The 20,613-nt window shown below is 37.5% G+C and overlaps 1 protein-coding gene across 2 annotated transcripts in view; it reads right to left on the reverse strand.

Annotated features, from left to right (window-relative positions):
- Window positions 1–20,613, reverse strand: part of LOC145693657 (uncharacterized) — a 47,481-nt gene that overhangs the window by 11,732 nt on the left and 15,136 nt on the right. Inside the window, exons 1-5 of one of the 2 annotated variants that reach the window (XM_081769886.1) lie at window positions 16,947–19,791; window positions 11,734–11,905; window positions 9,960–10,056; window positions 7,641–7,677; window positions 1,934–2,117 (exon numbers count right to left, since the gene is read on the reverse strand). In XM_081769886.1, coding sequence (XP_081626012.1) covers window positions 1,934–2,117; window positions 7,641–7,677; window positions 9,960–10,056; window positions 11,734–11,905; window positions 16,947–17,078 — 622 coding nt within the window. In that variant the 5' untranslated portion in view covers window positions 17,079–19,791. Of the gene's footprint in view, window positions 1–1,933; window positions 2,118–7,640; window positions 7,678–9,959; window positions 10,057–11,733; window positions 11,906–16,946; window positions 19,792–20,613 lie in introns of those variants that run through there. The other variant, XM_081769885.1, reaches the window with a different exon arrangement.

Consider the following 20,613-nt stretch of genomic DNA (forward strand, 5'->3'; position numbering starts at 1 on the left):
TAAAAATGCAGGTGAGCGGGAAACTCCAGCGTCTATTCGCACACTCCATATAGACAATAGTCGGCATTCTGATTTGGAGAGGAATAGTCTACACGTCCCACTCGTTGCAGTTAACCCGTTACATCAGATAAAAAGACATCGAGTAATCCCAAGATTTGTCAACATCTTACACTCGTCCCAAAAATTCTAACTTCTCTTATAAACTTAACAAAGGTAGAGGAAGTGCAGGTATAGTGGACCCGGCAGGTAAAGTGGGCCCCCTGTTTTTCTTCGGAATAAATAAGAACAGCGAATTGGTAATATTGTCAGAAGGTGTCACTCTCGTCCCGAGTCATCTACGTGAACTTTCAGTAAGGAGGCCACTGAAGTCGAGTCAGGTGATATTATTATATGTGTGAAGAAGATTCTAACATTTTTCTAAAGGTATGTTTGTTTACGGTTTTCTTCTTATAATTTGTACATGCAGGTTACATAAACAATGTTGTATCACGAATGTTACATTAGCTTGGTGTGACCTTCAAATGAATACCATGCAATTTATTCAAGAAACATGTAACATCCCTGTTGGCGGCTAAAGTGGACCTCATTATGGCGTTTAACTGGAGTAGATCTCGATCTTTTCAGTAGAGTGTTTTATTGTTTGTGTTCCTATTTATTACACGAATAATGTAACATTTATGAAGTTGTTATCAGTGGTGCCTATTGATTCTGATGTCATATGTCAACCTTCCACGTCATAAAACTCCGGATTTCGAGATCCTCCTTCCCAAATCTTGCTACCACCAGCACCATGTTTTCCATCTGCAACATGTGGTGGATGTGTCAGAGCTACGGGATCTGCATGTGTTGTTACATTCAGCCTCTTTCAGACAACAAGTGTTAGCAGCATCAACTAAACGTTTAAAATAATCTCGTCGTTTAAATTTTGGACATGGTTCAGACACGACGAAAGAAGCAAACACTCGTTCCACTCATGCGAATGATGACCAACTTGAGAGTAATGATGCTTCTTGCGTTCTTTGTGGTATACAATTTAGTGAAGCTTATGGAGGTGAGAAGTGGATCCAGTGCGTACAGTGTTTTGAGTGGTGGCATGAAACATGCACTGGATTAGATATTCTTAAGCGTTATATTTGTGATTTGTGTAAAGAATAGATAACATATTGCCCAGCTCGGCATAGTTAAGTAGTGCTCAAATGATACTGAATTGTTAATTGATCTGACATAAAAGTAAATGAAGGGCGCGCAGTGCACTTTTATTTTAGTTATTGTTCGTCTATTTTTATAACTTATGTTTTTGTGATCCGGGGGTCCACTTTATCTGACCATTTTGCTAACGGGCAAAACTCGCCATTTTTTATTAAACAATGAATAACTGAAAACTTAACATGACGTAAGTAAAATTGTTGTGTTCAAACATTGCACAAATAAACAAAGAATTGTTTTCTTCTAATAGTATTCAATATATGTGTATATTGACAAATTTCTGTTTAAAAATAAAAATGGGGTCCAAATTACCCACACTTCCTCTACTTTCACCAACTTTACACTCCATGGCCCACCTTACACGCTGGATACTTAGTGCAGTTTAAGAATATGTTACCAATGCAAAATCATCATATGTGTCATGCTCATTCAAGAAAATCGACTTTTAGTATCTATATATAACATTACATTCCTCACTGCAGCTATATTTTAATTGGGCATAATTATTATGATTTTAAATATATAATTTTTTGGGCACATTTCGGATGATTGTAGATCATTTAGATTTCTTCCGGTTTTCTAGATAAATCTAGTAACCTTGAGATAAATGGCAATGCCATTATCATTAGTAAACAGATAATACATCATTAAAATAAACTCAATCACAATACCGAGAATCCAATGACACCTGTTGCTTTTATGTTAAAGTTATTCTTATCAATAATACCTGTGTTTCCAATAATGGATCGCCCAGGCTCTAAGATAAGCTTGAATTTATACTTTTTCAAAATATCCTTCACTTGGTTTGTAAGCTCTTTCGGCTTTGGGTGCTTATTCTGGTGTTCATAATCTATGCCCAATCCTCCACCGAGGTTCAGATACTCAATGGCCTCAAATCCATCTTGAATCAGCTGCAAAGAAAACACATAATTAGGAAAATGTAGAAATGTTATTCTTACATCTTAACGTAAGAATCACAACTATCTTTATTCAGCGACATGTTTTCTATTACAACTATCTTTAGTCAGCGACAGGTTTCCTATTACAAGTATCTTTAGTCAGCTACAGGCTTCCTATCACAACTATCTTTAGTCAACGACAGGTTTCTTATCACAACTATCTTTAGTCAATGACAGGGTTTCCTATCACAATTATCTTTAGTCAACGACAGGTTTCTTATCACAACTATCTTTAGTCAACGACAGGTTTCTTATCACGATTATCATTAGTCAATAACAGGTTTCTTATCAAAACTATCTTTAGTCAATGGCAGGTTTCTTATCACAACTATCTTTAGTCAACGACAGGTTTCTTATCACAACTATCTTTAGTCAATGACAGGTTTCCTATCACAATTATCTTTAGTCAATGACAGGTTTCTTATCACAACTATGAACGACAGGTTTCTTATCACAACTATATTTAGTCAACGACAGGTTTCTTATCACGACTATCATTAGTCAATAACAGGTTTCTTATCAAAACTATCTTTAGTCAATGGCAGGTTTCTTATCACAACTATCTTTAGTCAACGACAGGTTTCTTATCAGGACTATAATTAGTCAATAACAGGTTTCTTATCAAAACTATCTTTAGTTAATGACAGGTTTCTTATCACAACTATCATTAGTCAATGACAGGTTTCTTATTACAACTATCTTTAGTCAGCGACAGGCTTCCTATCACAACTATCTTTAGTCAACGACAGGTTTCTTATTACAACCATCTTTAGTCAGCGACACGTTTCCTACTCTGTTATTTCCTCTCTCCGTGTGATTTATTGAGAATACAAGTATGGAACTGTGTCGTTAGAGAGCATTTCATTGGATTGGAAATGGTTCTTTTTCCAACCAAATTTATATATTGAAGAATGTATAATATAGTTTAATTTCTTTTAGTAAATAAAGATTAACGGTAAAAGACGATAGTATGGAGCCAAAAAACGGTTACAACTAAGATTCGCACGAGACGAGACAGAATTTTTGTGACGAGATTCGAGATATGACAGAGCTCTTCCAAGACTATCAGATACATCTTTCGAGTCGAGATATCACTTTCATGACATTTTTGAGACAAGAACACCTCAAGAGTATTGCTAGTTGCAACTGCCCTATGACCCCCTTGGTGTTGTCGATGACACGAGGGCAGGCACGATGGGTCAGTAGTATAGCGCTTACCTCTGGTACGTAGGATCTCTGGTTCGAGTCCCGCCCAAGTAAGTTTGTGGTGAACAATATCTTGTCAATGGATTTTCTCGATGTACTTCCGTTTCTTCCCATTTCCTCATTCCATTAATTCTTCCATCATCATTCCCTTGCCTAGGGCATAATCCTGGGACGTTAAAGATTTCATTTTCCGATCAGAAAGTTATCAGAATATTTCCGCTTCACGAGAGGTCCACAAATGATGTGATATAAGAACCTTTAATCCATATTTATTATTATTATTATTATTATTATTATTAGAGTATATTGTGTAATGACTTGCTTATCAATAAATGTTGATAAATATGCTTCATTGTGTTCGCACAATTACTTTATCCATTTTTTTTAAATACTAAAAATCAAATAACACTAAAACAGTGTTTGAGGTCTAAGACATTGATAAACTAGCATTGTCCCAGACAGCACAATACACGTACAGTATCCGTATAGTACATGTACAATTGCACGGATGCAACGTGTGCATCATCTGTATAAATGCACGCCTGTACATGTGATGCACATATACATCACAAGTCCTATTCAACATCTTCACGTGCACAGGACATGTGCAGTGCACACGTCCTGCACAAATGATTTCCACGTTCCGCACAGTTGATTTACACGTTACACGTATTCGATTTACATGTAGTGCACAGGTGATTTACATCTAGGACAGCGGTGATTTACACGTAGCACACAGGTGATTTACACGCAGTACCCAGATGATTTACATGTAGGAAAGAGGGGATTTACATGTAGCACATAGGTGATTTACATGTACGATAGAGGTGATTTACACGCAATACCCAGGTGATTTACATGTAGGACAGAGGTTATTTACATGTAGAACACAGGTGATTTACACGCAGTAAATGCACAATTGCACGGATGCAACATGTGCATTATCTGTATAAATGCACGCCTGTACATGTGATGCACATAAGCGTCACAGGTCCTATTCAACATCTTCACGTGCACAGTACATGTGTATTGGACACGTCCTGCACTAGTGATTTACGCCTTCCGCACAGTTGATTTACACGTAGCACGTATTTGATTTACATGTAGGACAGAGGTGATTTACATGTAGTACATGTACAATTGCACGGATGCAACATGTGCATCATCTGTATAAATGCACGCCTGTACATGTGATGCACATATACATCACAAATCCTATTCAACATCTTCACGTGCACAGGACATGTGCAGTGCACACGTCCTGCACAAATGATTTCCACGTTCCGCACAGTTGATTTACACGTTACACGTATTCGATTTACATGTAGTGCACAGGTGATTTACATCTAGGACAGCGGTGATTTACACGTAGCACACAGGTGATTTACACGCAGTACCCAGATGATTTACATGTAGGAAAGAGGGGATTTACATGTAGCACATAGGTGATTTACATGTACGATAGAGGTGATTTACACGCAATACCCAGGTGATTTACATGTAGGACAGAGGTTATTTACATGTAGAACACAGGTGATTTACACGCAGTAAATGCACAATTGCACGGATGCAACATGTGCATTATCTGTATAAATGCACGCCTGTACATGTGATGCACATAAGCGTCACAGGTCCTATTCAACATCTTCACGTGCACAGTACATGTGTATTGTACACGTCCTGCACAAGTGATTTACGCCTTCCGCACAGTTGATTTACACGTAGTACATGTACAATTGCACGGATGCAACATGTGCATCATCTGTATAAATGTACGCCTGTACATGTGATGCACATAAGCGTCACAGGTCCTATTCAACATCTTCACGTGCACAGTACATGTGCAGTGCACACGTCCTGCACAAGTGATTTACGCCTTCCGCACAGTTGATTTACACGTAGCACGTATTTGATTTACATGTAGGACAGAGGTGATTTACATGTAGTACATGTACAATTGCACGGATGCAACATGTGCATCATCTGTATAAATGTACGCCTGTACATGTGATGCACATAAGCGTCACAGGTCCTATTCAACATCTTCACGTGCACAGTACATGTGTATTGTACACGTCCTGCACAAGTGATTTACGCCTTCCGCACAGTTGATTTACACGTAGCACGTATTTGATTTACATGTAGGACAGAGGTGATTTACATGTAGTACATGTACAATTGCACGGATGCAACATGTGCATCATCTGTATAAATGTACGCCTGTACATGTGATGCACATAAGCGTCACAGGTTCTATTCAACATCTTCACGTGCACAGTACATGTGTAGTGTACACGTCCTGCACAAGTGATTTACGCCTTCCGCACAGTTGATTTACACGTAGCACGTATTTGATTTACATGTAGGACAGAGGTGATTTACATGTAGTACATGTACAATTGCACGGATGCTACATGTGCATCATCTGTATAAATGTACGCCTGTACATGTGATGCACATAAGCGTCACAGGTCCTATTCAACATCTTCACGTGCACAGTACATGTGCAGTGCACACGTCCTGCACAAGTGATTTACGCCTTTCGCACAGTTGATTTACACGTAGCACGTATTTGATTTACATGAACGACAGAGGTGATTTACATGTAGTACATGTACAATTGCACGGATGCAACATGTGCATCATCTGTATAAATGTACGCCTGTACATGTGATGCACATAAGCGTCACAGGTTCTATTCAACATCTTCGGATGCGCAATACCTACCATGCACACGTCCTGCACAAGTGATTTACACCTTCCGCACATTTGATTTACACGCAGTACCGAGAGGATTTTCATGTAGGACACAGGTGATTTCCTCGTAGTGTAGAGGTGATGTAAAAGCATATTAGAGATACAACGAAAAAAAAGGAGTTTATATATTTGGTGCCTTACGCAGTTCAAATACAACATTGTAAACGTCTTCTTGAAAAGTAACAGAGTTACATGTAACGAAAAAGCAATTATATACTTACCCAAAATTACTGACTCGTGCACTACTCTACCGCACCATTAACGTTCCAGGCCAGTAATCCCAAAGTTCTATATTCCAATTCCCCCCCCCCTCAAAAGGCAGCTACAGCATATTCTCGTCACCTGAAGACGAGACAATATGGTACTCTGACGAAACTTTGTTTATCAGTAGCGTATATATTAACAAACCACTGTCACGAGCATTTAGACAATATTTTTCTTTCTTCCTACACATATATCATTATAGACTTTTCATTTTGCTATGCAGCATATTGGGTATCGTACCATTAGGGCCTGGAAGTTGAAGACCTTACCTAAAAAAATTTTTATAAAGCCTAAACATATTAAGAAAATGACCTAAATTTGGAAAAAAAATACTTAAAATATGATAAAATCAATAATGATACACTTAATGTGTATAATATTTAAATAATACACAATTCTGGTGATATGTTGAACAGAAAAAAAATTGCAAATTTGCATTTTCGTCGCCCTGTTTCTGCTGTTCATTTTGAACTACTTGGAGGACAATCCTCACAAGCATCTACTGTCTGGTCATACCTACTATACCTGCTCCAGTCATTCAAGGGTTCCTATTGTCAGAGATTATTACAGAAAACTATGTTTAAGAGTTTCTAATTGAGAATGGGCAGCAAAACTGTAGTTGAAAAAAGGTCAAGTACCAAAACCAGCTGTTAAGACTTAAAGGGTAATGGGGACCAATAAGCCAAATATGACTTAAAACTAAGCATTTTCTGGCCTAAAAATACCCGAAATTAACATATATTATGGTGTTCCTCTTACCTTCGGGCACTTGGGAAAAACTATCTTTAACTTCCGACCCCTATATATGATACTGAAAATATTAAGAAAGAAAAAACTCATACTTGTCTGAATAATTAGGTTCTGAACTTATAAACAGTTGTGGTTTGCATATATATTTTTTTCTTTTAATACAGTGCTTGGTTTGTCAACATAGCTTTTACATAGTATGATTTCATCAAAAGCCATCATGGAGCTATTTCAGATTTAAAATATATGCTTGATAAAGCAAAGTGGCCTCAACTCAATCACAAGTGAAATTAGATTTTAAACAAAATCCAAGTGCAAAAATGTTTATATATTCTATTAACCGTAACTTGGTGCAACTCCGCTGTAATTTTATGGAAATAGTAGGTATTACAACATTGATAACAACTGATTATATATATATATCTATACATTTATTTCTTATTAAATATAAAAAGTAATCTACAAGATGGTTGTAGTTTTTTTTTCTTTCTTTTAATTTACTTTCTCCGATAAATCCTTGGCCTCAGCCCTCTGCATCCTGTAAAGAGAAGTTTTAAAAGTAATACAGTAAGTGCAGACACTAAATCAATCTATTTAAACTAAATCACAGTCATATTCTTAGCATAGTTTGAGATTAAGAATTTAAATATGGTCCATCCAAATTATACATGCCATACCATTTTCTCCAGAAACAAAGCTAAAGACTACCATTTAAGCTCAATAAATCACCACCATCAGCATCTCTGAAATAAGATTTCTTAGGGTATTGAATCAATTCCAGTAAGAGTATTTAAATTAGCAATTTGAAAACGAGGCTGGCTTTTTATCGACAGGTGGCAATCCTGTGCAAACGTGTGTTGAAAACACTGGTAGAACATCTCATGAGTAAATGGTACTAAATGCACTGACCTTGAATGACATTGACAAGTGTGGGTTTAAGTACACGTAAAACTGAGTTATTACAACAGGAGTAAATGTATGAGCATGCTTGTTCACCCCGTGCTCATTCGTACGGACAGTGAAGGATGAGAATAAACTCAAGACTGGATGCAGTAAGAACTATGAGAAGTGAATTTGGTAGAGAAATTGAGGTGAATGTTCACGGATGATCGAAACACTACACTTCGAATGCCTTCTGAAAAGTTCAAAATGAAGACGAAAGCTGTGAGGCAACGCATAACGAAGAAAAATCTAGCACAAATGGAAGTTTTATGTTACCTAAGCTACGGGAAGTGGGTTGAAAGTAAGAAACAATATTCAGAGAAGCAAGCAAGATGAAAAAGATTTATTTTTGTGGCATGAACAACCAATAAAAACGTTGCCTTTTCCATATTATCAATTGTATATAACTGGCTGATCTCTACCACGTTATGCAAGATAGGCAGAAGTATATACAGTAGTGCACTCTGTATTCCTCTCTGCGAGCGGCCGAGGATGGTTTAGAGTATGAAATGCAAATAAGTTACGTACCTGCCCTTGAAATTATATTCATTTTCATACAAATTAAACGTTATAGGGGTTCAGATCCGACGGACTTCCTGTCAGTGCGCCCCTGACTTATATGACTCACAGTGAAACAAATTTATATATCTTATTGCTATCAAGTACAATGGCATTATTAATAAATTTTTTTAGATATTCATATTTCAAGTCATGTTACTAGATACTGAGACACTGGAAGACTAAGTACTGCTTAAAATTTAACCCAAAATATGCAAAAACACAGTGGCAAATTTGTGTAAGAAAAAAAGATCCTATATCCTAGATAAGCGATCGGCAAAATCCATATTCTCTGTCTGCGTGCCTGTAAATCGAATAGTGCAATGACGGGACATCGGATTATCCTCCTTCCTAACTCAGTGTTGCAATCCTGACGTAAAGGTTTCTTCTTTTTTTCAACTAATATAATGTACATTTTGAATTTAAACAATACTAGTAAGATTCTTAAGAAACATTTCTTTTACTATCAATGAGTCAATTTCTTTTTATCATCAGGTGGTACAGTGTTCCACATAAATATCGCAACTCTATAGTAGTACAATACTTTAATTTATGCATTTGAAATCAATATTTCGCTGGTTACCTGCCTATCAGGCGTTAGTTTAAGGTTAGATTGATTATGCAGCAACCTGCAGAACATTGATTTCAAATGTATTGCATAAGATAAAATCTTAAAACTGTAGTCGAGTTGCGATATTTATATTGAACACTGTACAAGACGAAAAAAAAATGAAATGTTCCTTTCTTTTCCGTCGATATTAACCGTTAAAAAAAAAAGAAAAAGTTTGTTTGTGTCATATAAGTCTACAAATTTCTAATAGTTTGTAAAATACATAATCGTTCTCGCAGAATAAGAAAAAAGTCTTAAAGATCATGAAATCTCAAACACCCCCGAATCGCCCAGTTTTGTTCTAGTGTCCCCTTTGAAAATGAGAACGCCGCTGGAGAGCGTTAATATACACGTTGAGAATAGGTGCGTATAAATTATAGAGAATAAAGTTGAAAGAATGACTGCGTCAAAGGTTTTTTTTTTTCTGCTTATAAATTACCTACGAGAGCAAACACATTTTATACTCCGTTAGCTACTCGCACATATTTCAAGGTAAAAGCACAGTTCCGCACCTCCTTGCCCGCTAGGTCCCAAGTATGCAAAAATGTCCGCCCTGTTGCCGACTTCTGATGTAGATTATAGTGACAATTTAAAGCTTGGAGACCACTTATTAACCGTTCTTATTTTGAAAACTGCTGCAAAATTGCATGTAAATATTAAAATAAAGGCTTACGAATACATGAAAACCAAACATCAGAGGTGATACGTACCTTCGTGACCTCCTTGTTTTGGCGTGGTGCAGCCAATCACTTATCGCTTCCCTGATTTGCTCCTCCGAACACTCAGGATATAATTTCTTTGCAGATGCTAGAAAAAAATGTACATATGACTATGTTGATATATATGAAATTATACATTCATTAGTAAACTTAAATCCTAAAATAAGAACATCAAAAGTGAGAAAGAGAAACCCTAACAACAATTTTGGTATGCAATCCTTTTCCGTCTGAATGATACCTTGGTAATGAGATATTTGCTGTATTTACGAGAGTATAATACTTCACGCAATTTTTATACGGAACAGATAAAGAAAAACTATTTCGCATACAGCATACAGAGAAGTTTATGCTCCGATTTTCCCCCCCTCCCACTGCCTCTCTGTATTGAAGATTGCTGAAATTGTCATTCCCAGCAGTGAGTCACTCACCACACCAATGACTCCCCTCTCAATCTAATTGACATTTTTATCATTTGCAGCAATTGTCAGTGACTTTTTAAGTAAATAAAAAAGTGCAGTCATTACAAAGCATATACGACGTATGATATTTTCGTCTTACAAGTTTAAATAATGTGGGGAGAGGATTGGAAATATTTTGTGTGATCTGGAATTGAACCAACGGCCATGTTTCACATGCCTTTCAAAATTATTGTTTATAATGAGAATCATTGTTTTAAGGTAATAAAATTTGGAACAATTCAGCGGTATAATTGAGTAAATATAGTAGAATTTTATGGCTTCTACTAACGCCAGAAAAAGAACCTATCAAATTAAAAATTCCTCACTTATTGAAATAATTAAACATAACTGTACTCATCTCACTTTTCTTCTGTTTGTTTTGTTTTTGGTGGGGTCTGTGTTACTACAAACACTCAACTTACATTCTATTGCAAAACAGTATATTTTATATCAAAGAACAATTTGTTACTCAAAAAGAAACAATATACAGGGTGCTTCAGGAGGAAAGGTCAATAATTTGAGAGGCGGTCAGATTTGTCGACTACAACAATCAAGTTTACATAAACATATACGTTTTAAACCTTTGTTTCAGATATATCACTACATGAAGTTTAATGCATGGTGACAAGGGTACACTGCAATTATGTTGAAATGCGTACTGTGATACTATAAGACACGAGAATGGTAACTAATGTAAAGAGGACTGAGGAGGATACTACAGGATTAACACTACTCATAATTGGCACCAATGGTCCGCGGAAAACCAACATGCTTCATGCGAACAGTTACCAGATGGAACTTTCGTGTTGACAGTGCACCATACCTTCATCTTTTGCAAAATACTTTCCCTCCGTATTTGGAGGATAGTATTCTTTCTACGCATCATGTGATACCAAATGGACGGTGAACCGTTTTCACTCGACTATCACCCAGTGCCTTCACGCAAAATACTAGTCGTTGGATTGGATGTTTTGGGCTAGTCTAATGGCCACCTAGGCACCTGTTCTAACACCCTTGGGCTACTGTATGGGTGGTTGAAAGAAAAGGTGTACAGTGTTGGTAAATAACAGCGGGAACATAAAATTAATGAAACTGTTTCAACGTAACTCCAATGTACACATTTCCTTGTCCACATGTACCAAATTCATATAGTAATATCCCTGAAACAAAGTTTATATGGACTTCTTGTTCTGGACATGCTTGAGCACAACCTAATTATTGCCATTTCCCAATAAACACCCTATAAACTATCAAGCATTGAAGACAATGCGATCACGATTAAAAAAAAATGCACAAAAAAATCTTACCAACAATAAACTTGTAGGTTTGTGTCTCCACAAACGACAGCTTCCTCACACAATTTATTCCCGACTTTCCTGTGAGGCTATACAGCTCAGCAACTTCATCCACCACGACACGACGAAGAATATTCTGTGCTAGTTGTTTTGGAGTTTTTCCACCACTCGCCAACATTGGAAACTGAAAGTAACATTGTATCGATTGTGCTGTGTTAATGCAGCGAAAAAATTTCATGCATATAAATAATATTTTTCAATATTTAGTTAATGTTAGAGCAAATAATCACCATAAATTATTTCTTGTGATTAAGTTATCTGCCAAGGTTACATATCTTTTATATGATGTGAAATGTGGTGGCAAAAATAAATCAGCAAATCTGATGAAAACTAGGATCCAATTTGGATAGATTAATACATCTTACTTTTAAACAATCAATGTTATTGGTAGTTTTTTTTTCAATGTTACTTTCGTTTGTTTGCTGAAGAAACCAACCTAGGAAATGCATTACATTTTTTGCCAACTCCACTGTTTTTACTTCATAGAGCATGTGGAGGAATGTAGTACTATCCGAGTTCCCATGATCGCTAAAGAAGATAATTCTTTAATGTGTGACTTTTTGAATGTGTCTTAATTCTGCAAATTTGATAAAATTATACATATACATAGTCAATATACACATACATTCTTAGTTGTTGAAAACTTTTTACACAATTTAACTTATAGAAAAAAACATGCATACGGATGAAACGTATTTAATAACTTCAAAATGTCAACTCTTACGACAATTTAGTATTCAGCACCAATGTTGTAAATGTCAAGTTTTTGTCTTACACATGAATATAGAAGCGAACAGTCAATATAAAAGTGAGCAGAAAGTGAAGTTTAATTTCAGAGCACAATAAGATAAATAACAGACACTCAATATTCTATTATTACAATGAAATAGTGAGAGTAGCAATATAAAAAGTATCATACAAACATCCCTTTCAAATTAATACAATTGCCATGACTTCAGAAAAATATGTATTTCGTAAATTCACAACTTTACTCATGCAAAGCGACGAATTTTTTTTTTTTAATTTAATAAGTTAGAACACTGAAATAGAAGATTGACGGACTGTGCCATCAGTACTACTTTTAGTTGTTTATATTCACAATGAGGAGTATTAATGGTGCTATCTAGTAGGAAAAAAAAAATAACAATGGTAAATCTCATACAGGATGTACGCGAATCTGAACCTATAAAGTGGAGATAATCTATGTATCTCCGGAAAACTTAGGTCAAAGTTAGATCAAATTCAGTCACCAAAAATCGGGAGCATTCTGCTAGGGAGCGCTACATAACTAATTTCTGTGAAAACAATTTATTTTCTGAAATGTTATAAAGTCTATAAATGTCTACTCACGTAATATTGTCTTGGTTGCTCATTATAGGTAACTATTTCACACACACACAATCCATTTACATTATTGTGGACAATTTAGTTTCAATTCACTATTTGGGAGGCGCGGTGGCTCAGTGGTAGAGCGTTCACCTCTGGTGCTTGGGGTCCCGGGTTCGATCCCAGCCCCCGCCAAGTGAGCTTTGTGGTGGACAAACACCGTGCTCGTGGGTTTTCTCGGGGTACTCCCGTTTTCTCCCACTTTCTTCATTCCACCATTTTACTCATCTCTCATTATCACCGTCTCCTTTAGCCTAACCGGCATAACCGTGGGACGTAAAACTCAAAGATTTCATTTCATTTTTTCAATTCACTATTTACAAAGATTCATAAGTGACTATGAAAAATTTAATAGCAGTGAAGGAAAAAATATCCTAACTAGATAACACTCATAAATCATTCAAACTCAGCTCTTTTTTGATAAGATTGTGCTTTTTCTCGTACTACTTTATTTTTTGTAAGAATCTACATAACGGGTTAAAGACATGACTGAACAGAGCTTTGATTTTTTTGTGAAGTGCAAATTTCGTGCATTATTACAGAGAGAGAGAGAGAGAGAGAGAGAGAGAGAAAATGACAATAGCATAACAGACAACAGGGCGCAAAATTTCAAAGTCAGACTCACTCGCCAATACAAAAATGATGGTCGCCAGTATCTCTCACGTACAAATTATGAGAGGTCCCCCTCCCATGGTCCTTGGTTTGACAAAGAGATTGCATTCGGGCATAAAATTTGAAACCAAGTTATCTATTCTAGGCACTGGGCTATCCCCCAGCTGTTCTAGCTTCAGACATCCAAGAGAAATTGTCCATTTGGACACGAAACCGGGGTTAACTGGTCACAAATGTGATTGCCGACTCACTCACGAAGGACTCTTGATAAAAATACGTTGTACTGATCTTTACATAAGCTTGCTTGTTAATAGCTATAATTGTCAAGAGTAGGGATGGCCAGAACCGGTTCCTGTTGGAACAGTTTTTCGGGTCTGAACGGATCCGGTTCTAGAAGATCCGGTTCAACAACCGGTTTTTCGGATCCAGGTCCGGAACCGGTTCTTCGGATCCAGGTCTGTAACCGGTTCTGGAACTGGGTTTTCGGATCCAGGTCTGGAACCGAAACTTTGTGACGATCCCTACACTAAACACGAGCTGCTGGAATGCTGTGAACAGTGTGCTAGATGAAATGGTGGAAGCGACAGGCAGGCACCCAGGTGGCGGCCGCTTGTCTCATTTAGCTAAATTAACTGGGTAACTGGCAAACTTAATGGTTAAACAGGCAAATTGGCCAACTCATTTGGCTAAACACTCACTGGTGGACCAAAATAAAAACAAAAAACACTGGTGGACCAAAATAAAAACAAAAAAAACTAGTGGACCAAAATTTTTTTCTGGGGGCACAAGAGAGTTTGGGCGGGGAGAGCACAAGCGCATGGTCCTCTTTGCAGTGTTTTGAAGGTGAAATTTGTGGCTCCTTTACGGGTCTTTGGGGGCTTTCGGATCCAAGTCTGAAACCGGTTCCTAAGAACAGGTTCTGGAACCGGAACTTTGTGGCCATCCCTAGTCAAGAGTCATTTCAGAAGGACTAAAAGACAAACAGTTACACAAGTAAAAACATTATACAGAATTATATATATAAATCGGGAAACTCCATTGGGAAAATCCTGTTATTTAAATGTATTTGTGTGTAAAATTTGAAGGTCAACATATCATAATCACTAGGCTAAAACTGAGGTATTAAATTAAAAATTGGGTATGTAGATATTCAATAAAATTAAAACAAAGTGAAATCCAAGCTGATGTTGGAAGCTACGTAGGCAGTTGATAAATTTTGCCAATTTCTATCAATATGTTTAAGCAGCCTTGGCTTCTTTATAAAACAAGTAGAAATATATAACTTGGTTTCATTTCGTATGTTTAGGCTTAAATTCCTTATGAAATACCAACGTTATCACGGAGAAGACTTTCGCTTAAAGAGACACCTTGAATTGCTACTTGCTTTACACCTGAAAGATGGACCGAGAATTGAACACGGGACCCCTCGATTAAAAGGTGAAAAGTAGATAAACGTAATGCGGATGGTTTGATATGTGGAAACGTCACCATAAAGTTCACACGATTTAAACATTTTTCTTTTTTTTTTTTCTTGTTTAAACCATTTTTTTTTCTGAAAAACCAGCTGGTTTAAACCAACCCTGCCTCGCAGAGTTATCTTTTGTGAAGTAAGTCACAGTGGAGATGTTACATGTGAGACCTACAGTAAAGAGTTGCCCTTAAGCTATATCCTGAATCAATTCGATCTATATTCAGATATCCTTTTTAAATATTGCATGTTGCAGTAAGGTCTTCAAAACAATGCTTGTATGGGTTCACTCGAGCAGGCGGTTCTACCGAAAACAAAATTTATAGGTAAAATACGATGTGAAACACTTTTCGTAAAAGAAGCAGAGTGTAAATATAAGTAATTTCTGTCAGTGGATATCATATTGAAATACATTTTCAATGGTAGTGAACGTATTCTACATGTAACTATTTACTGAAGCGGAAGAATACAAGAATGTGAAGAAGGTGAAAATAAACTGCGGGAAAGTTCCGTTCGTGTTAGCAATGGACGACTGCGATAGATATAATGTAAGCATACGATTAGAGAGCGTCGATACGTGTGATAAAGAGCGTCGTATTATAGTTTTTCAAGCGTCATGGTAAGTGTAGAAAAGTAAAAATTCAGAGCATACGAATTTCTCCTCGCAGCAGACCATTTGTACGCGGGAAAGCAGTGAAGCCATTTTGAAATTAAGAATTACTACTATTATATAAGTGCTTTTGAAGGTAAAAATTATTGCAGATATTTAATGTATGTTTTCACTATCCTCGTTTATGCGTATGCCCTTGTTGCTGACCCGCCTGCTCCCTACGAACGCACCCCTTTGATCCGCTCGGGCCTCCTGCTGCGCTCCTGCCCTGATTCGGTTAGATAGCATTCGTGCTTTTTAGTGGCCACCTAGACAAGTTGGTTCGTGGTTTATGCATTAGCTCCTCATTTAGTGCATGTTCTGCAAAAAGAAACCGGAAAATGCAATAAATGCGTGTAAATTTCATAGAACCGTTTGCTCGAGTAATGCCTTTATACCTTTCTTAAAAGATGGCTCAAGAAAAATACATGCATACGATCAGGTTCTATTTTAACGGCAAGGTTCTTGATTACTGTTCCCTTCCCATTGAGCAGTAATAAAGACAGAAAACAACGTGCCCTGCGGGGTTCTAACCCGCCTTCACTCGCTAACGCTCGCTCGGCAATACTGTATAAGTTAAATGCATAAACTTAGTACAGAAAGAAACCTACCCAGCTACTAATCTATATGGGGGACCAGTAATCTAGAACCTTCCCTATTTTAACTATTACCCCTAATTCCCATTCTGGATTTGGTAATGATACTAGCATACCTTGATTTGATTGTAAATTATCTCGGAGGTTCTGCCGTTGGAACACTACCTCCTTTCAAATGTAGGGTTATGTATGCATAATTTATTTCATGTTAAAAGGACTACGTGATAATGACTCTTGCAGATCTTTCTTTAAAGAGATGCAAATCATGACAGTGCCTTCAATGTATATCTATAGCTTCAATGTCCCCTCCAAAAACATAAAATGTCAACTAATAAATACTGCTTGAGAAGAACAGGATGCATGTGTATACGGCAACATTAACACCAGTTTTATTATTTAAACGGGTGCTTTATTAAATTTTACAAATTACAGTAAAATTAAGTTCATCACTCACCTGATTATAATATAATGTTGAATTCTTCGCCTTCAACAACATTGGACAAACACCACCACACCACAGCTCGTACCCGACCACACAAATAAGCGCGCCGTGCATGGCTAATACACAGCTCCAACCAGTGCGCATGCGTGATTCGAAATAAAAATTAAATTAATAACGAATAGAGAAAAATAATATTTTACTTCCAAACAATAATAATCTTATTAAGATTATTATATTTACATATCTTTTTGTATGTATATAATCAGACACATGTCTATTCGGTTCTCACGTCATTTATTACATCAAAGCCAACACTGCACATTTTTTATGCTACTGAGAGAGCCTATTTATAGCGTGTCGATTTATCTGATTGAATATTTATTCCAATGTACTTAAGCCTTCGAAAAATGCAGGTTACATTATATTGTTTATTTAGAATGAGTAATATAATAATTTTTAAAAAATTGAACTTTCAATTAAAAATACTATAGCCATATTTAATGTAAATATTAGCAGAATGAAACTAAATACACTTGCACGGTATTACGAATGTGTCATACACATGTGCAGTAGCTGTGCAAATGCACATGTGCACACAACGGCTTAAGCACGGGTTATATAAATGTGTACTGCATCCACGCAAATGCACATGTGTACATAACGGCTTAAGCACAGGTTATATAAATGTGTGCTTCATCCATGCTAATGCACATGTGCACATGCACTTCTTAATCACGGGTTATGTGCGTGTGCATCATCCACACAACTGCATATGTGCACATAACGGCTTAAGCACGAGATATACAAATCTGAGCTTCATCCATGATAATGCACATGTGCACGTGCACTTCTTAATCACGGGCTATGTACGTGTGCCTCATCTATGCAAATGCACATGTGCATATAACGGCTTAATGACGGGTTATATAAATGCGTTTTTCATCCATGCTAGTGCACATGTGCACGTGCACTTCTTAACCACTGGTTATGTACGTGTGCCTATTCTACGGAAATGCACATATGCACGAAACGGCTTAAACACGGGTTATATAAATGTGTGCTTCATCCATGCAAGTGAACATGTGCACATACATGACTTAGTCACATGTTATGTGCGTGCGCTTCATCTACGCAAATGCACATGTGCATATCACGGCTTATGCACGGGTTATATAAATGTGTGTTTCATCCATGGTAATGCACATGTGCACATGCACTTCTCAATCACGGGTTATGTACGTGTGCATCATCCACACAATGCATATGTGCATATAACGGCTTAAGCACGTGATATACAAATCTGTGCTTCATCCATGATAATGCACATGTGCACGTGCACTTCTTAATCACGGGTTATGTACGTATGCCTCATCTACACAAATGCACATGTGCATATAACGGCTTAATGACGGGTTATATAAATGCGTTTTTCATCCATGCTAGTGCACATGTGCACGTGCACTTCTTAACCACTGGTTATGTACGTGTGCCTATTCTACGGAAATGCACATATGCACGAAACGGCTTAAACACGGGTTATATAAATGTGTGCTTCATCCATGCAAGTGAACATGTGCACATACATGACTTAGTCACATGTTATGTGCGTGCGCTTCATCTACGCAAATGCACATGTGCATATCACGGCTTATGCACGGGTTATATAAATGTGTGTTTCATCCATGGTAATGCACATGTGCACATGCACTTCTCAATCACGGGTTATGTACGTGTGCATCATCCACACAATGCATATGTGCATATAACGGCTTAAGCACGTGATATACAAATCTGTGCTTCATCCATGATAATGCACATGTGCACGTGCACTTCTTAATCACGGGTTATGTACGTATGCCTCATCTACACAAATGCACATGTGCATATAACGGCTTAATGACGGGTTATATAAATGCGTTTTTCATCCATGCTAGTGCACATGTGCACGTGCACTTCTTAACCACTGGTTATGTACGTGTGCCTATTCTACGGAAATGCACATATGCACGAAACGGCTTAAACACGGGTTATATAAATGTGTGCTTCATCCATGCAAGTGAACATGTGCACATACATAACTTAGTCACATGTTATGTGCGTGCGCTTCATCTACGCAAATGCACATGTGCATATCACGGCTTATGCACGGGTTATATAAATGTGTGTTTCATCCATGCTAATGCACATGTGCACATGCACTTCTCAATCACGGGTTATGTGCGTGTGCATCATCCACACAACTGCATATGTGCATATAACGGCTTAAGCACGTGATATACACATCTGTGCTTCATCCATGATAATGCACATGTACACGTGCACTTCTTAATCACGGGTTATCTACGTATGCCTCATCTATACAAATGCACATGTGCATATAACGGCTTAAGGACGGGTTATATAAATGTTCGTTTCATCCATGCGAATGCATATTTGCACATGCACTTCTTAATCACGGGTTATGTGCGTGTGCTTCATCTAAGCAAACGCACATGTGCACATAGTGGCTTAAGCAGTGTTATATAAATGTGTGCTTCATCCATGCTAATGCACTTGTGCACATGCACTTCTTAATCACTGGTTATGTACGTGTGCCTCATCCACGCAAATGCACTTATGCACATAACGGCTTACGCACGTGTTATATTAATGCGTTTTACATCCATGCTAATGCACATGTGCACGTGCACTTCTTAATCACGGGTTATGTGCGTGTGCTTCATCTACGCAAACGCACATGTGCCCATAGCGGCTTTAGCACGGGTTATATAAATGTGCGTTTCATCCATGCGAATGCATATGTGCACATGCACTTCTTAATCACGGATTATGTGCGTGTGCTTCATCCACGCAAATGCACATGTGCATATCACGGCTTATGCACGGGTTATATAAATGTGTGTTTCATCCATGCTAATGCACATGTGCACGTGCACTTCTTAATCACGGGTTATGTGCGTGTGTTTCATCTACGCAAATGCACATGTGTACATAACGGCTTAAGCACGGGTTATGTAAGTGTGTGCTTTATCCATGCAAGTGCACATGTGTACATGCACTTGTTAATCACTGGTTATGTACGTGTGCCTATTCTACACAAATGCACATATGCACGAAACAGCTTAAGCACCGGTTATATACATGTGTGCTTCATCCATGTAATTGCACATGTGCACATGCATGACTTAGTCACGGATTATGTGCGTGTGCTTCATCCACGCAAATGCACATGTGCACATAACGGCTTAAGCACGAGATATACAAATCTGAGCTTCATCCATGATAATGCACATGTGCACGTGCACTTCTTAATCACGGGTTATGTGCGTGTGCTTCATCCACGCAAATGCACATGTGCATATCACGGCTTATGCACGGGTTATATAAATGTGTGTTTTATCCATGCTAATGCACATGTGCACGTGCACTTCTTAATCACGGGTTATGTGCGTGTCTTTCATCTACGCACATGCACATGTGTACATAACGGCTTAAGCACGGGTTATGTAAGTGTGTGCTTTATCCATGCAAGTGCACATGTCTACATGCACTTGTTAATCACTGGTTATGTACGTGTGCCTATTCTACACAAATGCACACGTGCATATAGCGGCTTAAGCGCGTGTTATATAATGTTTTTCATCCATGGAAATGCACATGTGCACGTGCACTTCTTAAT

Source organism: Thermobia domestica, chromosome 8 (assembly GCF_964235325.1).
Source record: "Thermobia domestica chromosome 8, izTheDome1.hap1.1, whole genome shotgun sequence".
Lineage (NCBI taxonomy): Eukaryota > Metazoa > Arthropoda > Insecta > Zygentoma > Lepismatidae > Thermobia > Thermobia domestica.